The following is an 18,701-nucleotide window of genomic DNA, read 5'->3' as shown; positions in this document are numbered from 1 at the left end:
GGAAGGGTAAGCTGAGACTGAGGGGAGAAGAGGTGACAGGCTGTGTAGCCCTGCCCATGGCCTTACACACAGCACAAGATAGAGTGGCCTACATCTTCACAGGTCACCTATTCTGGAGTACCTTGGATCTGGCCTGGTGACTGGCACATAATAGTACAGAAATCCAGCTTCTTTGTCTTCCCAGTGATAGGGTGAGATTCCCTGCTCCTGTTTATTTTTGTTCTGTGTTTTGAGTGTATTCTTTTCAATTTATATTATGTTTTAAGTTCAGCAAAAGAGTTTGGCCCAGGTAACTGTGTGCTTCATACAGCCAATGCTCTCTGTGAAAGTCCAGGGATGACTTTCACAGAGAGAGCTGGAAATGACATGCCCAGAAGAACTCTTATTTTTTAATATGAATTCTCAACATACACAAGATAGCATAGAATCATGGAATACCATGTTTCACATAGATCTGAAACATATCAGTTGTGTTTTATTTATCCTACCTACACCATACAGATGCTTGTACTGTACTGTCAGAGTATTTTAATGCTAATCTCATATAGTAGGTCTCATTTTATCTATATAATGATTCCCTGATAGGAAAAACAGCATGCTATCATCATTGCAACATAGTTTAATATCTAGCAATTTTAGTAATTATTTTAGGGTCTTTTGGAAGCTGTTCTGTGCTGTTTCCTTAGCTACTTGTAAACAGTAGGGAAATTAAATTCACATTACAATTATATTTCATTGGCTTCTAAAATTTTGAAATGTCATCAGGCTTTTCTACTCCTATGGGTAGTGCCCAGATGGACCCATGTGCAATTTGTACTGGAAGACTTATGACTTCCTTTTTTCTGGGACCAAACACATTTGATGAACACTCTGTACCCGACCCTGCTATAATGACTTACATCATAGGTTTTCCTGGGCAGAGTTGTAAGAAGTTTGGCAGTAAAGTCTGGTATTATTCTGAGTTTGAAATGGCCCCAATGGGCTTGCATAGTTGACTATCTTGTCCTCAGCCAGGTGCTGTTAGGGACTCTGCTGGACCTGGCTATAAGAGTGAGTCACTGGAGGAGATAGTCTGGCCCTGCTTCTGGTCCCATTGACCTATCAAGAAGGAAGGTGTGGTGTCACATTGTCCCCTCCCACTTAACTTCCCACAACACCTTCCCTGCTACCACAGAGAAAAACAACAAACAAACAAACAAACAAACAAACAAAAAACTATGACAGAATTGAAACCAGAAAACTTAGCCTCCTGTCCACTTTGGTGCCCCATGCATCCTTTGCCTGTGTTCTTCATTTCCTCATCACCTGGTGCCTCTCGTTCTCTGTAAATGCCATCCCCAGCTTGCTCTTGTTTGTACATGCACACAGTTATGGGCTAGGATCACCATGTGATGGAGAACATGAGAGTTTTGTTCTTTTTTGAGCTTGGGCCACTCACTTAATATTATACTTTAAAACTCCCCCTGTTTTCCTGACATCTTCCTGACTTTTTTCTTTACAGTGGAATAATACCCATTTATTTGTTGAGGACAGCTCGGCTGGGTCAGCTTCCTTGCTATAGTAAACACAGCAGCATTTGATGCAAGGGTGTGCCAGTCTCTCTGTGGTAGGGTGTAAAGCCTTCTGGGTATATGCCCAGGAATGGAATGGCCAGAGCGTACGGTAACTGTTCAAAGCCATGAATGGTTAACAAGGCCACATGAGGCCAGCAAGAGTACTTGTTCTCCATCCTCCTCTGTGGCTCTATGTGCATAGATGGGCATGGACTGAGGGCTCTGCATCTGCTCCTTCCTAGCTCAGCTCAAAAGATGTCCACCCAGCTCCTCCTATACCTTGCTGGTCTGCACACTAGATCAGCACCTTGATAGGTGGGGTGTGTGTGTGTGTGTGTGTGTGTGTGTGGTATGTGTGAGTTTGTGTGTGTGTATATGTGTGTGTGTGTGTGTGGTGTTGTATATGTGTTTGTATGTCATGTGTATATGATGTGTATGTGGTGTGTTATATGTGTGAGTTTCTGTGTGATGTGTATGGTGTGTATGTTTGTGTGTGTAGTGTTCTGTGTGTGTGGTGTGTGCATTGTGTTGCATGTGTGTAGTGTGATGTATGGTATGCTGTGTGTGTGTTTGTAGTGTGTTTGTGTGTGTGGTATGGTGTGTTTGTGTTTGTATATCGTGTATGTGTGTGGTATGGTGTGTGAGTGTGTGTTTGTGGTATGTGTGTGTGTATGTATAGTATGGTGTGTGTCGTGTGTGATGTGATGAATGTGTTGTATGGTGTGTGTGTGTGTGTGTGTGTGTTATGTGTTTGTGGTATGTGTATATATTCTGTGTATTGTGGGGCTGCCTCTCTGCTCAGGTGCCATAAAGATAATCTTTCTCTGTTACTTACAGTCAAACTACAACTCCAAGCAGAAGAGAGAGGGGTCGTGTCTATCAAGGGCGTGTGTGCAAACCGGTACCTTGCTATGAAGGAGGATGGACGGCTGCTGGCTTCTGTGAGTAGAGTCTCTCTAAGGGGTTTCTTTCCTTTGCTTTGTGCAGTTCTTTAGCAGCATTTACTGAGTCTGTCCGGGTTTTATGTGTATCACGTAACCTTCGTATTCCCCTAGGTAATAGCATTCTCTGTACTTCATAGACTTTAGGACTCAAATAGGGAGGGACACACAATGTACATAAGGCCATGGCCAGGCATTCTGTATTCACATTGGCTCCAAAATGCTCCAACATAGATAACTGACAAAGCTGGGTTCAGGACCCATAATTTTCATTTGGTATTTCATTTTAAGACCCTGTACAAGAGTAGCTCATACTCATAGTTAACAGTATTCGAGATGTGCTGGACAGCAGCCTTACAAAGCCGAGTATCATGTGTTCTCTGCCCCTAATAGGTCCACTGTGCAGGAAGGCAACCAAAGTATTAGTGTAGTGTGTGAGTACTTTATTGGCTTTCTTCTGTATTTCAAACATATATAGTATACATATATGAGAAGGTTAGAAGCATTGTGATATAGAGTAATTTAGGGAGGAAAGGGACCGGCTTGTATAGAACACAGGGAGGTGACTTCTACCTAGGTAACTCTATCCCAGGCAGAGGATAGAGCTGAAGCTGTGGATACAAGAAGCCACTTAGTACAGCTCTGGAATTATAAGCAACTTACCACAGCTGGAGTGTGACCTGGAAAGGACAGAATACAATAAAAGGGACGAGAGAAGGCTGGCCAGGCAAACAGCCAAGCCTGCCTTGTGAGGACACAGAGCTCCAGGGCCAGTAGGGTTTACCTCTGGGTGAGAGCACTCTGGCAGCAGTGCAGTGTGGCTTAGAGGAGTCAGGGAGTAGTGTGGAGTCTGATCACACGTGAGGGGAAACACGGCTGTGGCCAGAACAACCGTGGCCATCGCATGGACCTGGGAAGAAGGGTATTGGCAGACAGGGGCATACAACTCTGGGCTCACTTTAAGAACAAGTGCTGTTTGTTTCCCACTGCTGTTCACATATGGTGAAGCTAGTTGCTAGAGAGAGCACTGCAAGCAGGCTTGAGCAGACTCTTTTTTTTCCCCCTTTATCTGAATTCTTCCTTCTGTACTTCCCTGGCTTTGTGGCCTTATTTTGTGACGGAGGATGTCCCTCCTAGGCTTTTTCTGTAGTTTTCTACAGACACAGGGCTACATCTGCACCAGGGTTTGTGCCTGAGAAAGGAGCTATACACTGGGCCCTCCCAAAACACACACAGCATTTGCAGGGTTGGCCTCATTTTGGTCATAACTGTCTGTGGATTGCAGTAGCCCCGTAGCCTTGAGACTCTTTCCTTTCCTTTGTTTTACCCTGGCTCAGTGAATGCCTTACAGGCATGTGACTGGATCACAGTGAGCCTTTAGGAACTGTTCTCAAGAACATAGGCTGAATGGCTGGTTCATCTGCAATGATTAAAAAGCTCCAGAGACAGAAGCTGCCCACCTGCCCGCCACCATCTTTGTGTTTACAGGGTTACAAATGAGAGGAAACAAGTTAAAGATGATAGAGGTGAGAATAGAGCTGTCCAGGTCTTCGTAGAGCTCTAACCTTTTCTTTTGACAAATAGGTGTCAAGCTTCATAATGTACTAAAAACTAGGCAGTTTCTGGTCCCTTCCTCAATGAGGAAGACCATGTTGCAAGGTGAAGGCCATCCCATCCTGTCCTACTGAGTCTTACTGGATTTCTGTCCCCTCAGTACATGCCAACTCTTCATGATGTGACAGATTGCCACCAAGTTGATCAGAGTAAGCATCTGTTTAGTAAAGTTTAGAAATTTGTCACGAACTCACAGCTGGGACAAAGCCCAACTGTTACACAAACACACACATACACACACACACACACACACACACACACACACACACACACACACACCATGCAAGAGTTATCAGGCTCTTCCGAGGAGGGCACCAGCCAGATCAGCTGTGGTAACAGCTGGTGTGTATTCCAGCCCCCATCAGAGGGCCCAGTCCTGCCAAGTTATGAGCTAATCTCTGGACTCAGCATCTAGTTTGTATGGCTGGCTGACTGCCATGGATTCTCAGCAAGTCCCTCATTTCTGCTGGTCAGGGTGGACTGACAGTCTTCTAATGTAGGGGTAAGTGCTGTTCCTCACGGCAGAAGAGGTGCCTATGGCCTTACTAAGAGGCCTTTCTCTAAGTCAGATCTGCCAATATTGAGTTGTCAACAGTGGTGACTTCTGGAGTAACTGCAGTGTTCCAATCAGGAGCCATCATTTGGGGATGGAAATGTGCCTCATATCTGGAGAAGCTGTTTGTAAGCTTGTACTTGCCCAGGCTTAAATCTGCCCATCTTCTAGCTTATCCCACATCACCCCATGTATGATGGCAACACAGGATTTCTGTGACTGTTACCCAACTGAATCAAAATGAGGACACGACTGCTTCTAGGTATGGTTGAGGAGAAGGTTTATTGTAGATGTGAGGGAGAGAACGGCCAGAAGCATCTGGAAGGGTCCAGACTGAACATGGCTGGGAAAATAGACCAGGCCATTAGAGGAGGGAGGGCAGATAGCAAGCCAGGAAGAGGAGGGGAGCAAGTGAGGGGACCAGGAGCCAAGAGTGGAGGACCAAGAGTGGAGAACCAGGAGAACAAGGACAAAGAAAACCAAGAAGGAGGCCCAAGAGGCCAAGTGGACCAAGAGAGCCCATGGCTGAAATGGCTGGGTTTTATATAAAAGACAAACTAGGGGAAGGGGAAGGAAGCTCAGAGGCTGGGGAGGTTTAGAGTAGAGGTGACTGCTGAGTGGAGCCAGGACACTGTAAATGGGTACTTGTGGGCCTGGAGGCCAGGGTCCACTTAGATATGTCAATGGGCTCCTCAGCCTTTTGTCTTAAGTTTCTTTGGGACCTAACACCCACTCTGTGATTCCTGTAGTGGTACCCAAACACACTCATGCTCTTGGAGACAGCAGTACTTTAGAGAGTTGTGCTAGTTTTACTAGTAGTTGAAGGTACAAGAAAGGACCTGTGTGTAGCAACTTTACAGGACAGTGGTCTGAATACATTTGGCTTAAAGATTGCTCACGATTTAAAACCACGCACGCTCGTGTGTGTGTGTGTGTGTGTGTGTGTGTGTGTGTGTGTGTGTGTGTGTGTGTGTGTGTGTTCTCATTGGTGTGGACACACGTGCTGTTGAGGCCAGAGCTCAACCTTGGTATAGTTCCTCAGATGCTGTACACTTTACTTTCTTTTTCAAATTTCTATTTATTTATATGTGTGTGACTGTATGTACCACATGTGTGCAGTTCCTGTGGTGGCCACAAGAGGACAGAAGATCTCCTGGAACTGAATGGAGTCACTAGGCAGTTGTGCACAGGATCTCTTGCTAGAGCTTGCCAAGTAGGCTAAGCTGGCTGAATTGAAAGCCTCAGAGTCCTTGGTCTCCACTTTGCCAATGCTGGGATTGCAAGCATATGACAACATACCTTTTTTTTTCTTTTTTTCTTTTTTTTTTTTTAGATAGGGTCTTACTATGTAGCCTTGACTGGTCTGGTACTACCTATGTAGACCACGCTGGCCTTTGACTCACAAAAATCCACCTGCCTCTGCCTACTAAGTACTATGATAAAAGAAATGTGCTACCCTGCCCTGCAGTGACAGGCTTTTTAAATGTGAGCCTGGAGCTCAGACTCAGGTCTTCATGTTTGTGTGGCAAACACTTTGCCAGCATCTCCCCAGCCTTTGAAAACATTTTAAAAAGAGATGTTCCTCTTTTCAAAACTAGGGAATACAAGTGTTCAAACAGCGGTTGTACCTCACTGCAAAGGCTTGTGTTTGGAGGTTAGAGTTGTAGTTCTTTGATACATGACAGCCTTTTAATGCAGTTTCTTTTCTTTTGTTTTGTTTTTGTTTGTTTGCTTGTTATTTTGTTTGAGAGTGTTTCTGTGTAGCCCCAGCTGTTCCAGAACTTACTCTGTAGACCAGGCCTTGAATCACAGAGAACCATTTGCTGCTGCTGCTGCTGCTGCTTGAGTTCGGGGAATAAATGCCTGCACTACCACTGCCAAGCATATTTGAGGAGTTTTAACAGTGAGATGAATTCTATACTGTAGAAGAGTAGGGAAAGTAGTGTTTTAGGGTTCAGTATGCAGCTTTGAAAGCCTGCACTGATCAAATGTGTCAGAACAGAGTTTTAAGAGAAGTGGCCTCAGCCGGCATTGGTGGCGCACGCCTTTAATCCCAGCACTCGGGAGGCAGAGGCAGGTGGATCTCTGTGAGTTTGAGACCAGCCTGGTCTACAAGAGCTAGTTCCAGGACAGCCTCCAGAAGCCACAGAGGAAATCCTGTCTCAAAAAATCAAAAAAGAAAGAGAGAGAGAGAGAGAGGAGAGAGGAGAGAGAGGAGAAGAGAGAGAAGAGAGAGGAGAGGAGAGGAGAGGAGAGGGGAGGGGAGGGGAGGGGAGAGGAGAGGAGGAGAGACCAGGAGGGGAGAGGAGAGGAGGAGAGACCAGGAGGGGAGAGGAGAGGAGGAGAGACCAGGAGGGGAGAGGAGAGGAGGAGAGACCGGGAGGGGAGAGGAGAGGAGGAGAGACCGGGAGGGGAGAGGAGAGGAGGAGAGACCGGGAGGGGAGAGGAGAGGAGGAGAGACCGGGAGGGAGAGGAGAGGAGGAGAGGGGGGAGGAGGAGAGAGAGGAGGAGAGAGGGGGGAGGAGGAGAGAGAGGAGAGGAGGAGGAGAGGAGAGGAGAGGAGAGGAGAGGAGAGGAGAGGAGAGGAGAGGAGAGGTGGCCTCATGGTAAAATGATGAAATGCTAGATCGAATGCAGAAAGTATGGCCAAGTGAGAATTACTGCTCTTAGAAACCATTCCCAACAATTCTCCATAGCCTTTTTATAAGATTGAGACCACATTGGCTCTTAACTGTTCCCATTTGTGGTTTTTATTTAGTTCTGAAATGCTCAACATGGATACTTCCATCACATCTGTTTTTAATTCCCAGAAGGGGTACGATCAAATGCGTTTTGAGATTCCTATTGAGCAAACTCCTTCATAAGCCAAAACTGCAGAAATCAAAGTACTGTAAATGAGTAAACAACTCAGAGAACTGAGTGTGGGGAAGTGGCCATAAGGTTCAAACCTAAAACTGAGAAGAGGACCAGCGCCAGTGTGTACACAGGAGAGGTGCTGGGAAGCCGCAGGGCATCTTGCTGTGCCACAGACTTTTCTAACTGGTGGGGGTCATCTGATCCAGTGAGGCCTAGAGAAGGGATGGAACTTGGTCAGAAATCATGCGCAGTAGTTAGGGCTGAGGCAAAGCTGGAGCCCAGGCTGCCTGGCTGGCTGGAAGCCATGGTGGATGTCCTCCAGTCAGGGCAGTTAGACTCTTGGAAAGAGCCATCCAAGTTTCCTCAGAGTCTGTAGTCAGTACAGTTAAACCACAGACTATAGTTCACTCAAAGTTGGATTTCTCTGGCCCTGTTTCTCTTCTATTCAGATTCTGTAACATCAGTGTAGCTTTAGCATATCTAAAATATTTCATTTGCTCATTAATTTAGCAGATATTTATTGATCACTTACTATATCAAATTTTTCACATGAGATTTATAGGATGTCACCAAATCTTCTCTCTCTCTCTCTCTCTCTCTTTCCTCTCACTCTCTCTCTCTCTCTCTCTCTCTCTCTCTGTCTCTCTGTCTCTCTGTCTCTCTCTGATTTTTTGAGACACAGCTTCTCTGTGTAACAGCCCTGGCTGTCCTGGAACTCACTCTGTAGCCCAGGCTGGCCTCAAATTGACAGAGATCCGCCTGCCTCTGCCGCCTGAGTGCTGGGATTAAGGGTGTGCGCCACCCCTACCCAGCTAGTTTACACTCTTATTATACTAATTGTATTAATTCTTTGAGAATTCTTTATATTTTGATCATATTCAATGCCCATTCCCTTCCCCTAACTTCTCCAAGATCCATCCCCACCTCTCAACCCTCTCCCAAGTTCATATTGTATTTTTAAAAAACTTACTGAGTTCAATTTATGCTGCTCATATATACTCCTGGGTCTGGAGTCATAAAATGGGGCACATTTTATCAGATGCCTCGCCCTTTGGGAAAACTGGTCTCCCCCCTAGAAGCCATCAACTGTCAATTAGGGGTGGAGGCTGGGGAGCCCCTCCCACCTCCTGCCTTGAATGCTGACTGGCTTGATCTTGTCTGAATCTTGTGCAGGCAACAGAGCAGCTGGGAAAGCAGTTCACTCTCCAGGAATGATGCATTTTAAGGACACAGACCAAAGGGACATACATAGATAAGCTTGTGTCTGTGGGTGGTGGAGATGTAAAAAACAATCACTCAAAAACAGCTTAAAAGCCAGTAAGTTAGCTTTATTTTATAGCTAGAGATGATATTCAGCCCCCGGAGAAATTGTTTTCTGCATGTGAATGTGTGATGGAGGTGGTGGGGTGCAAGTGTGCACATGCACGTAGAGGCCCAAGGTTGACATCTGGTGTCTTCCTTGATCACTCTCCAAGTCAGTGTACCAAGGCAAGGTGCCCTGGCAGTTTTCTGTCAACTTGACACAAACTATAGTCATTTGGGAAGAGGAAACCTTAACTGAGAAAATGCCCCCCCCTCATTAGCCCATGGGCAACTTATGGTGTACTTTTTTGGTTGTTAATTGATAAGGGAGGACCCAGCTTATTGTGGGCAGTGCTACCTCTGGGCTGGTGGTCCCTGGTGCTCTATGAAAGGGACTTGAGCAAGCCATGAGGTGGCAAGTTAGTAAGCAGCTCCCTTCCATGGCTTCTGCATCAGCTCCTGCCTCTAGAGTCCTCTCCTGACTTCCCTTAGTGATGGACTCTGATGTGGTCATGGTGTGTTATCACAGCAATAAAAACAATAACTAAGACACAAGGTTTCTTGGGAATCTGGAGCAATTTTGGCTAGTTTGGCTAGACAGCCTGCTCTGGGGATTCTCTGTCTGTCTTCCATGAGCTAGGCTTACAGGTGGCTAAGACCCCAACCTGGCATTTATGTGGGTTCTGGGCATCTCAACTTTTGTCCCTCATACTTGCATAGCAGGTACCTTCTCCACTAAGCCATCTCTCCAGATGGAGGGGTTCTTTGCTTGTAACATTAGCAGTTCTAGGGTCTGTCTCTTTTTTTTGCATTACTTGTGTTTTATCTTTGTCATGCAATTTTACATATTTAAGGTGGGCAGTGTATGCATGGGGCAGATATACACTGTATAATGATAACATCAGGGTAAATTTTTCTTTTTCTTTTTTTTCCCCTTTTTTATTATTAATTCAAGTTAGGGAACAGGCTTGTTTCACATGTAAGTCCCCTCTCCCTCTCCCTCCCCTCACCCCCTTTCCTCTCTCCCACCTCCAACCTACCCCCCACCCCATCCACCCACCACTCCCCAGGCAGGGTAGGACCCCCAACAGGGGCTCCACAAAGTCCACCAAATCTTCCTGTGCTGGGCCTAGGCCCCTCCCCATGTGTCCAAAGACAGAGCGCATCCCTTCACGTGGGATGGGCTCTCAAAGTCCCCCACACACACCAGGGAAAAACGCCAGTCCACCTCCGGAGGCTCCCCGGAGTACAGGGGCCTCCCCATTGGCATCCATGATCAGGGGGCTGGATTAGTCCCGCACTAGCCTCTCAGACAGCATCTGGGGTCGATATGCTTTCCCCTTTTCAGGCCAACTGTTTCTGTGGGTTTCTCCAACTTCGTACAGACCCCTTCGATCTTCATTCATCCCTCTCTTCAACTAGGTTCCAGATTTCAGCTCAGTGTATTTCTGTGGATGTGTGTCTCTGCTTCCATCAGCCACTGGATGAGGACTCTAGGATAACATAGAGAGTAGTCATCAATCTCATTCTAGGGGAAGGGCTTCTAGGCCATCCTCTCCTCCACTGCCCGGACTGTCAGATCCTTGTAGGTCTGTCATCCTTGTAGGTCTCTGGAGATCTTCCTAGTTCCAGATCTCTTCTCAGACCTATAGTGGCTCCCTCTGATATGGTATCTCTCATCCTGCTCTCTCTCCTCTATTCTTCCCCCTACTCAATATCTCTGCTCCTCCATTTCCTCTCCTCTACTCTTCTTCTTGTGATCTTATTCTGGCAGCACCCTCTCCCCTACCCTCATGATCTCAATTAGCTCGGGAGTTCATGCCACTTCCCATTCCTGGGGTCTATTTATCCCTTAGAGTCCTTCATGGTTCCTAGTTTCTTTGGTGAAGAGGATTATAGGCTGGTAAACCTTTGCTCCATATCTAAAATTCATATATGAGTACATACCATGTTTGTCTTTTTGTGATTGGGTTACCTCACTCAGGATGGTTTCTTCTAGTTCCATCCATTTGCCTGAGAATTTCAAGATTCCATTGCTTTTTTCTGCTGAGTAGTACTCCATTGTATAAATGTACCACATTTTCTTTTTCCATTCTTCAGTTGAGGGGCATCTAGGTTGCTTCCAGGTTCTGGCTATTACAAACAATGCTGCTATGAACATGGTTGAACATATGTCCTTGTTGTATGAACATGCACTATTTGGGTATATACCCAAGAGAGGAATGGCTGGATCTTGAGGTAGATTGATTCCCATTTTTCTGAGCAACCACCATACTGATTTCCAGAATGGTCTTACAAGTTCACACTCCCACCAGCAATGGAGGAGTGTTCCTTCTTCTCCGCATCCTCTCCAGCATAGGTTGTCATTGGTATTTTTGATTTTAGCCATTCTGACAGGTGTGAGGTGGTATCTCAGAGTTGTTTTGAGTTGCATTTCTCTGATGGCTAAGGATTTTGAGCACTTTCTTAAACGTCTTTCAGCCATTTCAGATTCCTCTGTTGAAAAAAATCTCTGTTTAGTTCTGCACACCACTTTTTAATTTCATTGTTTGGTGTTTTGGTGGCTAGCTTCTTGAGCTCCTTGTATATTTTGGAAATCAGTCCTCTGTCAGATGTGGGGTTGGTGAAGATCTTTTCCCATTCTGTGGGTGGTCGTTTTGTCTTACTGACTGTATTCTTTGCCTTACAGAAGCTTCTCAGTTTCAGGAGGTCCCATTTATTGATTGCAGACCTCAGTGTCTGTGCTCCTGGCATGATGTCCAGGAATCGGTCTCCTGTGCCAATTTGTTCAAGGGTAATACCCACTTTCTCTTCTAGAAGATTCAGTGTGGCTGGATTTATGGAGAGATCTTTGATCCATTTGCACTTAGGTTTTGTGTATGGTGACAGGTATTCATCAATCTGCAATCTTCTGCATGTCCGAATCCAATTGTGCCAGCACCATTTGTTGAAGATGCTACCTTTTTTCCATTGTATAGATTTAGCACCTTTGTCAAAAATAAGGTGTTCGTAGGTCCGTGGGTTAATATCTGGGTCTTCAATTCGATTCCATTGGTCTGTCTGTCTATTCTTGTGCCAATACCAAGCTGTTTTCAGAACTATGGCTCTATAGTAAAGCTTGAAGTCAGGGATGGTGATGCCTCCAGAAGATCTTTTATTGTAAAGAGTTGTTTTGGCTATCCTGGGTTTTTTATTTTTCCATATAAAGTTGAGTATTGTTCTTTCAATGTCTGTGAAAAAGTGTGTTGGGATTTTGATGGGGATTGCATTGAATCTGTAGATTGCTTTTGGTAGGATTGCCATGTTTACTATGTTAATTCTGCCTATCCAAGAGCATGGGAGATCTTTCTTCTTTCTGGTATCTCCTTTAATTTCTTTCTTTAAAGTCTCAAAGTTCTTATTGTACAGGTCTTTCACTTTTTTGGTTAGTGTTACCCCCAGATATTTTATGTTGCTTGTGGATATTGTGAAAGGTGATGTTTCCATGATTTCTTTCTCATTGAGTTTATCATCTGTATACAGTAGGGCTACAGATTTTTTTGAGTTAATTTTGTATCCTGCTACCTTGCTGAAAGTGTTTATCAGCTGTAGGAGTTTCCTGGTAGAGTTTTTCGGGTCACTTATGTAGACTATCATGTCATCTGCAAATAGTGAAAGTTTGACTTCATCCTTTCCAATTTGTATCCCTTTGATCCCCTGTTCTTGTCTTATTGCTCTAGCTAGAACTTCAAGTACAATATTGAAGAGGTATGGAGAGAGTGGACAGCCTTGTCTTGTTCCTGATTTTAGAGGAAACACTTTGAGTTTCTCTCCATTTAGTTTGATGTTGGCTATTGGTTTGGTGTATATTGCGTTTATCATGTTTAAATATGTTCCTGTTATTCCTGTTCTCTCTAAGATCTTTATCATGAAGGGATGTTGGATTTTGTCAAAGGCTTTTTCAGCATCTAGTAAGATGATCATGTGGTTTTTCTTTCTCAGTTTGTTTCTATGGTAAATGACATTGATGGTTTTTCGTATGTTGAACCATCCTTGCATCCCTGGGATGAAGCCTACTTGATCGTGGTGGATGATTTTTCTGATATGTTCTTGGATTCGATTTGCCAATATTTTATTGAGTATTTTAGCATCGATGTTCATGAGGGATATCGGTCTGTAGTTCTCTTTCTTAGTCTTATCTTTGTGTGGCTTGGGTATCAAAGTGATTGTAGCCTCGTAGAAAGAGTTTGGCAATATCCCATCTGCTTCTATTGTGCAGAACAGTTTGAGGAGTACTGGTATCAGCTCTTGTTTGAATTTCTGGTAGAATTCTGCAGTGAAGCCATCTGGCCCTGGGCTTTTTTTGGTTGGGAGGCTTTTGATGACTGCTTCTATTTCATTAGGTCGATTTAAACTGTTTATTTGATCTTTGTTTAATTTTTGGTAAGTGATATTTATCCAGAAAACTGTCCATTTCCATTAGATTTTCGAATTTTGTGGAGTACAGGTTTTCAAAGTATGACCTGAAGATTCTCTGGATTTCCACAGTGTCCGTTATTATATCCCCCTTTTTGTTTCTGATTTTGTTAATTGGCATGCTCTCTCTCTGCCTTTTGGTTAGTTTGGCTAGAGGTTTGTCTATCTTGTTGATCTTATCAAAGAACCAAATCTTTGTTTCATTGATTCTTTGTAATGTTTTCCTAGTTTCTACTTTATTGATTTCAGCTCTCAGGTTGATTATTTCCTGGCGTCTACTCCTCCTTGGTGAGTTTGCTTCTTTTTGCTCTAGTGCTTTCAGTTGTTCTGTCAATTCTCTAATGTGACTTTTCTCCAGTTTCTTCATGTGGGCACTTAGTGCTATGAACTTCCCTCTTAGCACTGCTTTCAGAGTGTCCCATAAGTTTGGGTATGTTGTGTCTGCATTCTCATTAGATTCTAGGAAGTCTTTAATTTCTTTTTTTATTTCTTCCTCAACCCAGGAATGGTGCAATTGGGTGTTATTCATTTTCCAAGAGTTTGCAGGTTTTCTGCCATTTGTATTGTTGCTGAATTCTAGCTTTAATGCATGGTGGTCTGATAAGATACAGGGGTTATTTCAATTCTTTTGTAACTATGGAGGTTTGCTTTGTTGCCTACTATGTGGTCAACTTTAGAGAAGGTGCCATGTAGTGCTGAGAAGAAGGTATATTCTTTTGAGTTTGGATGGAATGCTCTATAGATATCCGTTAACCCCAGTTGGGTCATAACTTCTTTCAGATCCTTTGTTTCTTTGTTAAGTTTCTGTCTGGTGGTCCTGTCTAGTGGTGTAAGGGGGTGTTGAAGTCTCCTATTATAAGTGTGTGTGTGTGGTTTTATGTGTGGTTTGAGCTTTAGTAATGTTTCGCATAGATGTTCAGGATTGAGATTTCATCTTGATGGACTTTTCCTGTGATGAGTATGAAATGCCCTTCTTCATCTCTTTTGATTGATTTTAGTTTAAAGTCCAATTTGTTAGATATTAGGATTGCTACACCAGCTTGTTTCTTGAGCCCATTTGATTGGAAAATCTTTTCCCATCCTTTTACTCTGAGGTATCGCCTGTCTTTGAAGTTGAGGTGTGTTTCTTGTAAACAGCAGAAGGATGGATTCTGTCTTCATATCCATTCTGTTAGCCTATATCTTTTTATGGGTAAGTTAAGACCATTGACATTTAGGGATATTAATGTCCATTGTTCGTTGGTTCTTGTTTGTTTTGGATTTATTGTTGGTAGTGTCATTGTGTGTGGATTTTACCCTCCTGCTTCTTTTTGTGTTTGGTAAAATTAGATTATCTATTGCCTGTGTTTTTGTATGTTATGTTCCTTGGGTTGGAGTTTTCCTTCCAGAACCTTCTGTAGTGCTGGATTTGTGGATATGTATTGTTTAAATCTGTTTTTGTCATGAAATATCTTGTTTTCTCCATCTATAGTGATTGAAAGTTTTGCTGGATACAGTAGTCTGGGTTGACATCTATGCTCCCTTAGTGCTTGTAGGGTATCTATCCAAGACCTTCTGGCTTTCAGAGTTTCCATTGAGAATTCGGGTGTGATTCTGATTGGTTTGCCTTTATATGTTACTTGGCCTTTTTCCTTTGCTGCTCTTAATATTTTCTCTTTATTCTGTAGATTCGGAGTTTTGATTATTATGTGTCGGGGGACTTCTTTTTGTGGTCCAGTCTGTTTGGCGTCCTGTAAGCTTCTTGTACTTTCATAGGCATATCCTTCTGTAGGTTGGGGAAGTTTTCCTCTATGATTTTGTTGAAAATGTTTTCTGTACCTTTGAGCAGTGTTTCTTCACCTTCTTCTACACCTATTATTCTTAGGTTTGGTCGTCCCATATTTCCTGGATATTTTGTGTTAGGGATTTGTTGGACTTGAGGTTTTCTTTGGTTGATGAATGTATATCCTCTAGCGAGTCTTCAATAGCTGAGATTCTCTCTTCTGTCTCTTGGATTCTATTAGTTATACTCACGTCTTTAGTTCCTGATCATTTATCCAGTCTTTCCATTTCCAGCATCGCCTCATTCTGTGTTTTCTTTATTGTGTCTAATTCAGCTTTCATGCTTTGAACTGTTTCAAGAGCTTCCTTCACTTGTTTGGTTGTTTTATCTTGGGTTTCTTTAGATTCTTTAAGAGATTTGTTTATTTCTTGAATTTTTTGGTTTGTCTTTTCCTCCATTTCATGTAATTTTTTGCTTGCTTTTTCTTCTATTTAAGGGATTTTCTTGTTTCCTCTTTGAAGGTCTCTATCATCTTGCTGAGATAATTTTTGAGGTCCATCTCTTCTTCATGCACTGTGTTGGGCTTTTCAGATCTTGCTGGAGTGGAGTCCCTAGATTCTGGTGGTGTCATACTGGTCTTTCTGTTGTTGAGCAAGTTCTTATTCTGTCTTCTTCCCATATCTTTTTCCAGTGAGTGCAGGTGGGGTCTCTCTATCTCCTCTTGTTACACAGTAGTGTGTGTGGGCCAGGAATTCAATGTCCGAAGCTCTGATTGGTCTTGCCTCTCCTGGTAGTCTCCTCACTCTGAAGGAGTTAGGCCTCCATAGGGATCGGGTGTGTGGGGGCGGGACAGGAAGTAAGAGTGGGGTGTTTCCAGGCTCTGGGGGTTCCTCACTGCCTGGGCAGGTCTACCCCAAGCAGGAGCAGGCCCAGGGAGATCGGGGTGGATGGGGCTTTGAAAGGGAGTTGTGTAAGAGCAGTGGATCACTCACCTCCTTGCAGATCGGTTGGCGGGAAGGGAAGGAAGACTGGCCTGTACCCAGATTCAGGGAGCTCCTCCCTGCCTGGGAGTGTCTATTTCAAGCTTGGACAAGCCTGGGGGGATCTGGGTGAATGGCGCTTTGGAGAGGAGTTGGGTAAAAGCAGGGGGTCACTCACTTAGTTGCTGATGGGTCAGTGGAAAGGGAAGGAATCGGTAATTTTTTCTTAAAAATACAATTTGCTTCTATAATAGTTTTAGGTTTGCAGGAAGTCAGGAAGATAGCCACAGCTGGCTGCCTGTCACACTTGTGATACTAGTAGCTAAAGTCCACACTGACTTATAACACTAATTTTCCCCTGAAGATCCTATGCAAGACAAGCTTTGGTCATCCTGTCTCTGTAGTTTCCTCTAGACAGTGACCATTTCTTAGATTTCAGTACTTTGACATTCAGGCATTTTTTTCTTGTGGCTAGACAAGAGTTCTGAAAGTGTGAGAGGTCAACCATAGAAGTACAGCCTTCATTATTTGGCTGAGAGAGGGGTGTATCTACTCTGAAGTTTGTCTTTCCTCTCCTTGGAAAGGGAGTCACTGAGCAAGAGTTCACTGTTAAGGGATGGAGTATCATAAGGAAGGCATCATGCAACCGTTCACCTAGGGAATGTTGTATTGCAGGTTGAAAGTCACCATGCAGCTGTTCACACCTAGAGGATGGTGTGCTGCAGCTAGGATATCACTAAGTAGGAGATCACTCTTACATGGTGGAATATGGTAGTTTTGCTTTAAGTCTTGAGGGTGGGAGTGTTATCTAGATAAGTTATTTAAAATTTCTTTATGTAGGAAATTTGTCTATTCTCCATTTACTTCAGTTCAATCATGTTTTATAAGTATTTAGTCAAAGACTTATTTTGTGGTTGAAACATTTGAGAACTCATATTTGGCTCTGTGCTCTTGATACCTCTCAATATGTTTACTTTGAGTACTCTATCACTTCTTGGGCACCAAGACTCACATGTAAATCCTCCATGGTAGTCTGGAGTGATTCATTTCTCCAAGGAGTCTTATTCTTTTTATTAGAAAGTGGAATCATACATGATTTAGTGTGCTTGCTGTTTTTTGAACTGTTCCTTCCAAGTTCTGTCAGAGATTTGTACGTTACTAACCTTCTTACACACATACATATACATAGCTCTCTAGCCTCTTGAGTATGAGTTATGTCCTGAGGCCACCATCTCACCCATGATCTCTTGGTGTCCTGGAATATTTTTAGCCCTCCTCCTTGCTTGACTCTCATCTCCCATTCCAACAGTGCCTTGGTCATGGTGTCTCTTCACAGCAACAGAAAAATCACTAAGACAAATGGCTTCTTGGAATTATTGTACATAGTACACTGTAGCATTCCAAATTCACTAGTAATGAATGTATGTCAATCAAACGGACTTATATAGAAAGCCATATACCTACCATGTATGTTAATGGACAGGTGACTCCATTTTCTTCTTAGTTAACAATGTTAGACTGGTTCTTCCAGGTATATGGCTTTCTATATAAGCCCAGTTGGTTGACTTATTTATTAAGAAGTAGTGATTTTTTTTCTTGTTTTTGCTGATTCCCCATGGCTCACGGGTACCCTGTGAAGTCGACTTCTAAATATTTCCCTAAACAATGTGACAGCTTTTCAGACTCCATTACTTACAACATTATTTCCAGACCCAGCTATTTGAAAGCTATTTTGTTTTTCTCATACAGGCAAATAGAAACTGTTTAAAATGAGTATTGCAGAAACCAGATATTCTAGATTGCTTATTCCTCAGAAACCGGTACATCCAGCTGGGAAGTAGTGGCGCACACCTTTAATCCCAGCACTCAGGAGGCAAAGTAGGCAGATCTCTGTGAGTTCAAAGCCAGCCTGGTCTACAGAGTGAGTTCCAGGACAGCCAGTGCTACAGAGAGAAACCCTGTCTCGAAAAACAAACACCAAAACCCAACCAAACAAACAAAAAAGGAACCAGTACATCCTGGATTGCTTATTTTCCAGAAACCAGTGTTTCCAGATTGTAAATTCGTCAGAAACCAGTATGTTCTAGACTGCTTGTTCTTTGTTGCTAGCTGGCATTTGAAGATTATCAATTTCACACCATTCACTGTTTCAGAGTACTTTTGACATCAGGCAACCTTAGATGTTTCCTATAGAGCAAACTACAAGCAACTTTAGCCACTAGCCAACACTTGTAACTTCAGGGGACTTGCTCTGTCTCCTTTTTTTTTTTTTTTTTCCTGTGGGAAGAGTACTCAGGTTTATCTTTTGGACACTGTTTCCCTTAAACCCCATGAGAAATGTAAAAGTGAAAATGCTTAACTGTGAAGTTGCCCCAGGGATGGGGTGGGAGGTGGTGAATGAGCTGCACCTGGAGGAACTTCCCTCCATGTGGCTCTTGGTAAAGCATGTGGCCCTCTTGCAGGTCCCCGAACGGTTGGTTAGGTTGTGAAGCTGAGTCCAGGATAGTATGGGCCCTTTACCTCCATGTGGGCTACTGCCCACCCTGCTGTCTGATCACAGGGCTGGAATGGTCCTTGGGCTACTACTGTCCAGGAGGCACTGTGCAACTTTCTGGTCACATTTTGACCTATAGTCTTGTTCATTTGCTTATCTTGCTGTCTTCTCACCAGTGTCTGATACAAAAA

General features: G+C 43.7%; 1 protein-coding gene across 1 annotated transcript in view; it reads left to right on the top strand.

Annotated features, from left to right (window-relative positions):
* Fgf2 (fibroblast growth factor 2) overlaps nucleotides 1-18,701 on the top strand; it is a 57,254-nt gene that overhangs the window by 38,133 nt on the left and 420 nt on the right. The window contains exon 2 of the mRNA XM_027391961.2: nucleotides 2,391-2,494. Coding sequence (XP_027247762.1) covers nucleotides 2,391-2,494 — 104 coding nt within the window. The remainder of the gene's footprint in view (nucleotides 1-2,390; nucleotides 2,495-18,701) is intronic.

This window comes from Cricetulus griseus, assembly GCF_003668045.3.
Source record: "Cricetulus griseus strain 17A/GY chromosome 1 unlocalized genomic scaffold, alternate assembly CriGri-PICRH-1.0 chr1_0, whole genome shotgun sequence".
Taxonomy (NCBI): domain Eukaryota; kingdom Metazoa; phylum Chordata; class Mammalia; order Rodentia; family Cricetidae; genus Cricetulus; species Cricetulus griseus.
The sequence above is the reverse complement of the archived record's forward strand: the minus strand, read 5'-3'. Positions and strand labels throughout refer to the sequence as shown.